The sequence below is a fragment of the Ursus maritimus genome, unplaced genomic scaffold (genome assembly GCF_017311325.1).
Source record: "Ursus maritimus isolate PB19 unplaced genomic scaffold, ASM1731132v1 scaffold_1, whole genome shotgun sequence".
Classification (NCBI taxonomy): domain Eukaryota; kingdom Metazoa; phylum Chordata; class Mammalia; order Carnivora; family Ursidae; genus Ursus; species Ursus maritimus.
The window spans coordinates 33,401,094-33,410,876 of NW_024423343.1; the positions used below are offsets into that span (position 1 = coordinate 33,401,094).

General features: G+C 37.5%; 1 protein-coding gene across 5 annotated transcripts in view; it reads left to right on the forward strand.

Annotated features, from left to right (window-relative positions):
- The window catches only part of TRAK2 (trafficking kinesin protein 2), a 67,183-nt gene extending 57,811 nt beyond the window's left edge, over positions 1-9,372 (forward strand). For all 5 annotated transcript variants that reach the window (XM_008687361.2, XM_008687359.2, XM_040641920.1 and 2 more), the window contains 3 exons: positions 7-255; positions 2,186-2,291; positions 5,362-9,372. In XM_008687361.2, coding sequence (XP_008685583.1) covers positions 7-255; positions 2,186-2,291; positions 5,362-6,040 — 1,034 coding nt within the window. In that variant the 3' untranslated portion in view covers positions 6,041-9,372. The remainder of the gene's footprint in view (positions 1-6; positions 256-2,185; positions 2,292-5,361) is intronic.
- Positions 9,373-9,783: the final 411 nt, after the last annotated feature.

Sequence of the window (9,783 nt, forward strand, 5' to 3'; positions counted from 1 at the left end):
ATTCAGGATCACAAACTTTACACCACTGGCAGCAGCTTGCTCAACCAAATTTAGGAACCATTCTTGACCCACGACCAGGTGTCATCACTAAAGGCTTTACCCAATTGCCCAAGGATACCATCTATCACCTCTCAGATTTAGAAGAGGATGAAGAGGAAGGTATCACTTTTCAAGTGGAACAGAAACCTTCAGTATCCAAGCCAGTAACAGGAATCTTCCTTCCAGCTATTACTTCAGGTGGTGGTCCAGTTACAGGTAAGAACAGTGCTTGGTGGGGTGTGTCCAGTAATTCTGCATTTTGACTTACAGGATGGCCACTTGACCACCTCCATTTAAATCTAACTTGAATGCACTGCGTCTTGAAGAAAAGAAAAGATCTGTAGCAACAGTGGCCTTTCTCATTCTCCCCACCTCTTAGCCAGCCTGCATAAGAGAAAGATCAGTTCAGTCAGTGATTCATAAGCCTTTTGGGCTCAGGATCTCTTTATACCCTTAAAAATCATTGAGAAATTCCAGACAGCTTATCTTTGTAGGTTGTATCAATATTTACCGTATTAGAAATCAAAACTGAGAAATAATGAAAATATTAATTAATTTAAAAATAACAATTGCATGTTAACACAAATAATATGTTTTATGAAAAATAGCTATTTTCTTTAAGTAGTGAGAAGAATGGCTTTGTTTTACAATTTTGCAAGTCTCTAATTTATGGCTTAAAAGAAGATGGCTGGATTTTCATACAGCTTCTACGTTGTCTGGTATGGTATGTTGCTTTGTTTAAAGAGTAGGAAGAAAATACAGGCTGACACAGATGTGTAGTTATAAAAGGAGAGAGTATTTTATTAGCCTCTTCTGATATTTGTGGATAATTCTTTGATATTACACCAAAACCTGGTAAGTGGTAGTTTCTTTAAGCTTTACAGCAATATGGAATCCAAAAGCCTATCAGTGAACTTCTCATACTTCGTTACAAAATCTGTTGGTCTATCCTACACTTTGAGTGCATCTTTTACCCATGCGTGATTTTGTAACATCATACACTGGTCATTTGGAAAATATTGGTTCACTGAGTTATGCAGATCTTCCAAATGTTAACCTATTTCATTACATAATATATTGAAATTACATTACTGTCACCACGTATCTCATCAGATAAGTCTTTTTAGTATTAGGATGCTTAAAGCTCTCAAGGGTGGATATGAGTTCTCCAAAACTCTAATTTTCTCTTGAAAGGTGAATTTTGTCACTGACAACAAATCCTGTAAGTTATTTTTGTTGGAGAGAGAGGTTCACTGCCTTCATTTCCAAGAAAATGTCTGCCAGATAGCCAAGTCTGAATAACTGTAGTTTGTTAGTTGTTCTTTCAAGTAAAAATGGTGTTCCATGAAAAAATTTCAACTCAATTGCCCATGTACTTTTCCTTTAGGTAACCATTGTATCTTGGTACGCAGCAGAATGCTTAATGCTTACTTCCCATTTAATCACACAGAACATTAAAATACAGGGTCAAGATTTAATAAGTAGTTTTTACTGCTTCATCAAGGACATTCTTATATGAATCTGGCTTTTCATTATTTATTTTATTTTATTTTTATTTATTTATTTATTTTTTACTATTGTGGGTGGGCAGCAGTGAAGAATATTAGCGTAGCTTGGCATAGGTTGGTGCCATTGCCTTGATTTGTGCTAAGAAGTCAGCAGTTTTGCTCAGCATTGCTTTTGCACCAACAGTGCAAATGCCAACCCAGTCCAAAAGGCAAATAACATCTTAGCATTGCTATGAAAGTAGTTTTGACCTGTGACCTGTGGATTCCCGCAAGGTCTGCAAACCACACTTTGAAAAATGTTAAAAGTAGATAGTTTGGCTGGAAAGACTGACTAGATCTTGTTGGGAGCAGGGCAGGGGTGGGGGGTGGGATTAATGTATTTTTTCAGAATATGTTTTTCTCTTATTTCTAACCTATTTTTAATCCTTTTGAATTACAGTTTTAAAGTGTTGAAGAATTCAGCTATATACTAGCCAGTTGATACTAATACAATATTTATGTATATTTCATTACCAAATTTGGTGATTTTTGTAGAAAAGACCCTTGACTAATGCTTAATTAATAAATAGTGATGAATGTTTTACATTATTAACCTAGTCTTTCAATTTTGTTTGATTCCATTATAATCTCTACTTCAGTTGCAACCTCAAACCCAGGCAAGTGTCTGTCATGCACAAACTCGACATTCACCTTCACTACCTGTAGGATATTGCATCCTTCTGATATCACTCAGGTTACCCCCAGGTAAGGGGTCTGGCAATTTGAGGCCTAATATTGATTTCCTTAACTGTGTTTTCATGAATTTATTTTAAAAATTACTTTCATTTTAACTCCCAGAATTTTAATTAATGTTCTGTGATCATTTGTCTTTCGGATATTTTCACATTGTATCTTCTCCTTTGATCATTATAACTCTTTGAAGTTGGCAGGGCAAGTGAGTATGTATTGTGTAAGTGAAAAACTGAGGCACAGATAGTTTAGGTAACTGGTCCAAAGGCAGAGAGGTAGCAATGACCCAGCTGCAACTGTACCCAGAATAAGCTAAATTGCAAGATTTGAGGGACCAGCCCTCAATACAAGACTGCCCTCACTACTTTTTTTTTTTTTAAAGACTTTATTTATTGGGGCGCCTGGGTGGCACAGCGGTTAAAGCGTCTGCCTTCGGCTCAGGGCGTGATCCCGGCGTTACGGGATCAAGCCCCACATCAGGCTCCTCCACTATGAGCCTGTTTCTTCCTCTCCCACTGCCCCTGCTTGTGTTCCCTCTCTCACTGGCTGTCTCTATCTCTGTCAAATAAATAAATAAAATCTTTAAAAAAAAAAAAAAAAGATTTTATTTATTTGTCAGAGAGAAAGAGAGAGCACACACAGGCAAGGAGAATGGCAGGTAGAGGGAGAAGCAGGCTCCCTGCTGAGCAAGGAACCCGACGCAGGACTTGATCCCAGGACCCTGGATCATGACCTGAGCTGAAGGCAGGCGCTTAACCAACTGAGCCACCCAGGTGTCCCTAGACTGCCCTTATTTCTGACTGCCCTCACTTCTGACACCACTTGCAAGTTCTGCAAGTTCAGGGCATTCCCAAAACCACTCTCTTTTGATAATTTGCTAGAAATATTCACAGAACTCACTGAAAGCTATTATGCTCATGGTTGCTGTTTATTACAAGGAATAGATGCGGGTTAAAATTACCCAAAGGAAGAAACATAGGTCAGAGTCTGGGAGGGTACCACATGAAAAGTTTTCCTTGTCCTTACGATTCATTACTTTCCAAGCATCAATGTATGATAGTACATGCAGAGTATTGCCAACAAGGGAAGCCCATGCAAGCCTCAGTGTCCAGATTTTTTATTGAGGTTTCAGTGCATAGTCATGATTAATTGATTGATTGATTGCCCATATAGTTGAGCTCACCTCCAGGTCCACTGACCTAAAGCCCACACCCTAAATCACATGGTTGTTCTCTCTGGCATGGCTATCCCCACCCTAAAACTGTTGGGTGTGGCCAGGCTCACCCCAAGATCTAGTATGGCCAGCCTTCATTCTAAACAAAGACACTTGTATTGGACACACCATAGGTTACCTCCCAGAAGCTGAGGGCAAAGGCCAGAACCCTCTGGGTAAGGCCAAATTATTTACTATACAGGCTAGACCATGCATATTCTAACACATAGTTGAGAGATCTTATTAAGCCATATTGTTGCTATTTCTGTCCTACCAATTCCCAAAAGAATCTAAGGTAGTTTTCAAAGATATGTACAACATTGGAGTAATATTAACTAGGAATAGAGAAGAAAAATGAAACATAGAGGAATCAAGAGTAAGGATATAAAATGGATAGAAGAATAAAACTAGTATACAAATTATAACATAAAGTCTTATATACTTGCTAATGTGAGCCATGTACTTGAGTCTTAACTTTCTAGCTGCCAATGTGGAGAGAAATAAGTTTATAATTCACAGTGTATATAAGAGCAAATCAATTATTTAGGTAAACATTTGGGTTTCATCCAGCAAAGATCTCAATAAAGTCTGTAATGAACAGGCATATCCGCAGTTTTTCTACATTGCTCTTGTAGTCAACGAGATAACAAGTTTTATAAAATTAGTTCTTAGGAGGACTCTCAATACAGGTTGATACCATATGAAGTGTACAATTTTGAAGGACAGGCAGTTCTACAGTAAAGTGGGAACGGGGGGTGGGAAACTGGGAGTACAGTCTATAAACTGCATCAGATTGGACGTTCTTAGTTGGACTCATTTAACCAAGGAGTCAAACTTGTTTGTACTTTGTTTCTTTCATACCATTTGGTACTTTAGAAAGTTTATTTATTAATAAATTATTAGTTTTAATAATAATTTTGTTCATAATCATTGAAAATTCTGTTATCTTGATATACTTGAGTATTTTGGGTTAAAGTGAAAGTTTATCTATTAAATACTGATAACATTTGCTCAAGGGAGGAGAATTGGCTAAAGAAGTCCCTTCTCCGTTCTGTCACGATTCCCTTGAGTACGTGATTTCTTAGTTTTTCTTTTCTTTCTAACAAAACATAGAATAAGAAAGTTTCTAGTAGTTGTCAAAGCTTTTAATTATTTTTATTTTCCCAGAAACACATGTTCAAAGTCAAGGTTAAGAAAAATTTGTTTCATGGGTATCCTTATACTACTGTTGTTTGGAATTAACATTCTTGAAAATGGAAATTTTAACAATTTTAACTTCTATGAGTTCCTAGTAATATAAAATTGAAAGATTGAAAAGGAAACAATTTTTCCTTAAGAGCATCTTAGGTTTAATGTAAAAGATCGTATTTTCTAAAAAGTTGGAGAATTATTTACTCATGGATTATTGTCTCTGGTGTATTTCACTTTATGGAATGGATATATAAAAATAAAAATTTCTGGTTACTTTCTGTAATATTTTAATTTCTTTGATTTCTATCATAAAACTTAGTCATATTCCCAAAGACACAGTTTGAGTTATAATTTAAGAATTAAGTTATCTAAGGGTAAACTTTTTCATATCCTGTGAAAAGAAGTATGTTTCAGTGAGTTAGTGACTTAGTTACAAATTACAGATAATTAACCAATCACTGAAGTAACATATCAAAATTCTTATTGTTCAGATCTTTCCACAGAGTTCAGTTACTGATGTATTGCCTGTTGCTCTATATTTACTATGGATAACTAATATAATTACTTTAAATGCTGACTTGAAAATTACTTTTTATTTTTAAACACTCCTTTATCTTTTCTTTTTCTTTTTTCTTTTCTTTTCTTTTCTTTTCTTTTCTTTTTTCTTTCTTTTCCCCAAAGCTCTGGGTTCCCTTCATTATCCTGTGGAAGTGGTGGTAGCAGTTCATCAAACACGGCGGTGAATTCTCCTGCTATGTCCTATAGACTCAGCATTGGTGAATCTGTTACCAACCGACGAGATTCCACTATAACCTTCAGTAGCACCGTGAGCTTGGCCAAACTTCTGCAAGAGCGAGGCATTTCTGCTAAAGTGTATCACAGCCCAGTTTCAGAGAGCCCCCTCCTCCAGCCTATCCCTAAAGCCCTGGCTATTCCTTCCACACCACCAAATTCACCGTCTCACTCACCTTGCCCTTCTCCTTTGCCCTTTGAGCCTCGAGTGCATCTCTCTGAAAATTTTTTGGCCTCCCGACCAGCTGAAACATTCCTCCAGGAGATGTATGGTTTGAGACCTACACGGAACCCTCCTGATGCTGGCCAGTTGAAGATGAACTTAGTGGACAGGCTCAAGAGACTGGGGATAGCCAGAGTGATCAAGACCCCTGATGCACAGGAAAATGGAAGAAGCCAAGAGGCAGAAATTGGCCTTCAAAGACCGGACTCTGCTGCTTATTTAAATTCAGGTAGCAATTTATTGAGTGGACTGAGGAGGAATCAGAGTCTTCCGGTCATGATGGGTAGCTTGGGCACCCCAGTTTGCACAACTTCACCGAAAATGGATATCCTGAAGGAAGACTGAGGTTCAGCAGTTAACTGACCTCTTAAACAAAATAGCACATGAAGGATAGCTTTGCACTGATACATGTAGTCTGGTCTGACTGAGAGACAAGGAATGTTGCAGATGGGTTGTGAATGTGGAAAGGGGAAAGGGGAAGAATGGAAACAGAATTGGGATGAGGCCCTAATGAATGAGGTCTAATAAACTGAAAGTATAAATGAATGGGTCATGAGTGTTTGGAGGCAGAAGAGGAGGAAGGGTTTAATAACTCCTTCAGTTGGGTATTCCTATCTTGAGAATAAAAAGTGACTGGACAATAAATTCAGTAATATCAAAATATACCAGTTATACTGAACTTGCTAGCACATTTACTTCTAGTAACTAAAAGCAGGAAGAACCCAAGTTAGAGATGGGAAGAGAAAGGGAGCAGCTTTGACCATTGCCTGTAAAAAGCTGCACTCCAGGGTTGCTGGGCTAAGCCCTGTCTGTTACTGAGACAACTGAGATGGCTTTTATGCTTTACCCCGTTAGGTCTGCTTAAATCACATATCCATTAAGTGGTATGTATGCAGCAGTAGCAAACAAGGAATTTTATCTTTTTCATAAAATCAGAGTAGTGGAAACTCCCTTTTGCTTTCTGTTTTTAAGCCTTTGAGCCACTGGGAGCCCAAACACCGCCCAAATTCCTTTTGTATTTGTGATTAATAAAAGTTCACTTTTAAATTTGTATTTTTATACAATACCTCCCAAACAACATGAATTGGGAAGTAGGAAGGATTTACTTTAAGAATGAAAATATGGGTAAGTTGGAACCAAGGAAATTTGTTTTCAGAATATTTCTTTTAGATAAGGACAGTGGCCAAGGCATATGAACACGATTACATGTCTTTCAAATTTCCTTGGAGGCTGGAAGGGGTTAAACCAGAAGTGCAATCAATAGAAATTAGGGAATGTTGTGTATTTATGTCTGTATGTTTTTTTGTAAGGAAAGTTAGTTGCAACTAAACTTTTTCCAAAGTGCTATGCATATTTTTCATTGAAGATGACATGTATTTGCACAAAAATTCTCAGGCATATGAAGTTATTATAAGCTAAAGTAAAACCCAGGTGCTTGCTTTGAGATTGTGGTTTTTTTAGATGTAAAATTAAAACACATCTGCCTTTTTCTTGATATCTGTAGAATTACAGAATGAACTTTTTAATGGGAAAGTCAAAGCTTTTGCTTTTTTTCTGGGATTCCTTTTTTTTTTTTTTTTTTTCTTTTTACAAATTCTGTGAAACGGCAAAGTGAAACTCATGGATTAGGTTTCAGCATTCAGCAGTGTGATGCAAGGCTGTGAATTGGGAAGAAATAGATCTGTTTCGCTGAGTGTTGCTGATCAGGGTCTGTTCCTCATCAGATGACAAGGCTTCTCTACACAGTACAGTTCAGGAAAAAATGTCGGTATATGAAAGGCATGGTGATGAAGAGATGAGGGAAGGGGGTTAATTATTTTGTTTTTGAAAATGGGAGGGTATTACTTGATCTTTTTGGAGCTTAATTTGCAAATGTTTTGCTCATTTCTTGTGACTTAACTGAAAGGCAGTTTTCTGAAGAACTCTTGACGAGAGTCTCGCTCCTTTGGTTCCCATTGATACACCTATTTTCATGCCCGAAGAGGGTCCTTCCTTTCCCCTCTTGAGGTGCCTCGCCTACATGAAGAGCTGTGTGCTCTAAAGGGTAGAAAAACCAACATGCATGCAGTAGTAAGAATGTGTGAGTTTACCACATGCTTTTTAGAAGCTTACTGAGACCTTTCTAAATTTCTTTTTAAAAAAAAAAGTGAAAGTGTCCTCTCCCCTCTGTCAGTCATGCTGAGGTCACAACATGTTCAGAAAGGATTCCAGCAGGTCCATAAGTGAATGTAAGTGTCCCTGAATGTGGTAGGCACTAAACAGAAGAATTCCTTGTTTAAAGATGTTTAAATTTCCAGAATATTCCAATTCACTTTTTTAAAAAATAGTATTTGAGTTTCTACTTCCTAAAGTAACTCTGGGGTGCTTATTTTAGCCAATTCTTAAAGCTTTTTATTTATTCTCTAAGAAAGTAATCTTCCTGTTGCCAGTTTCCAGGAAACATCAGGAAGTGGGAAAATGTAGGGCCAGAGAGTAGTACAAAGTGTTAAATTATCAGATTTGTGTATCTATAGCTATTTAAGCTATAAACTAAACTAGATTTTGGAGTGTTTTATATAATTAGTATACTTTTTTTTTAATAACTGATGCTAAAATGATCATTCTGGAGGCAGGGTGAGGGCATATTCACAGCCAAATAAGCACATCTAATTAAAGAGATACAGACTTAAGTTTTTGAAAGTTGGACTGATGTTACTGTTCCACCAGAAACATAATGATTGTGTACTGGTACATGCTTGTCTCTAGGAGGGAATCTGTTTGAAATTGGGTTTTGCTGTTTTTAAAGATTCCACCTAAAATCATTTTTGGTACAGCCTGAGAATCTCTGTTATAACAAAGTTGTGCAAAGTATAGTAAGAAGACCTGGAGCCTTGTAGGAAGTTTCTCCTCAGTTTATCTGTTATACTTCAGTCCTGTCACATTTTAGTTTTTCAGTATCAACTGTGTATGTACTTTTATGCCAGTGTAGGAAACTCTATAGTCTTTTTTTTTTCTCCTTCAGGAAGGTTCTCAGTGATTATACCTCAGGTATTTCTGAGTATCCTACTATCTATAGGAGGGATACCTTTGTGAGCTCAGAATGAAAAGTTTTCCTGAATTATGATGATCCCAAATCTTATGTAAATAGCCTTAGGCATGGGTCTTAGGGAGAACTTCAAGACCATCGTTAAAGTAGCTTTTTAAAAGATTTTATACTTTATGTCCTTGATTTGACATGAATGAACAGACTTTGGCAAAGGGAAGAAATAAAGAGACCGCTCACAACAAGAGCTTATTCTCTAGAAAAGGTGTATTTTATACAGTATTCAAAGTCTGTTCTGTTTTTCTGACCATTCTAGTACATAATTAGTACTTGTTGGTTGCTAACATTGACTTTTGACATCTGGAACGAGAGCTCTCAAGTGTTTAATGGTCCAGTCCTTTGATGTCTGATGCGCACAGGCCTGTACTCCAAGTGCAGCACCACTGCGGTCCCAGCCGCGCGGTTGCACTGCAGAGCACAGTGCGGGGAGCACCGCTGCAGAGCACAGTGCGGGGAGCAGTGTTTCAGTGCCTCTGGGGCAGCCTGGGAAACCTGTGGTTGACTCTCTAGGGCTTGACTTTGTCAACAGGTCTTTGTGCACCTACCTTTGCTCTGTCACATGTAAATCAGATAATAAACATGAGTATCTTCTTAAGTTTTTGTCTTTCTGTGTTTTTGTCCCCGTTCTTTTCACAGATTATCCTGCATTGAGTCTTTCCTTCCCATTATGTTGGTTTTGGTAGAGAAAACAACCTATTTGCCAAGCCAATACAAAACAAACCAACAGTAGTCATAAGTAGTAAACAGATCTTACTGTATTTTCTGAGACATTTTTTAAAAACAGAGTGGATGGAGTATCTGTATTTACCATATTTCCTTAGCAAAGAAACAGCAACAAAAAGTCATTGCAGATCTTTAATTTGAAAAGACTGAGAAAATGTAAAGCAATTTTTTTCCTGTACTCCACAATTTACTGTTGATGCTCTTGGCTATTTAGAAACTGTTTTCGGCACACAGTCTCCCCTTTGCTGACCTGCCTGCTTCTCCCTTGTGGTGTATTCAGTAA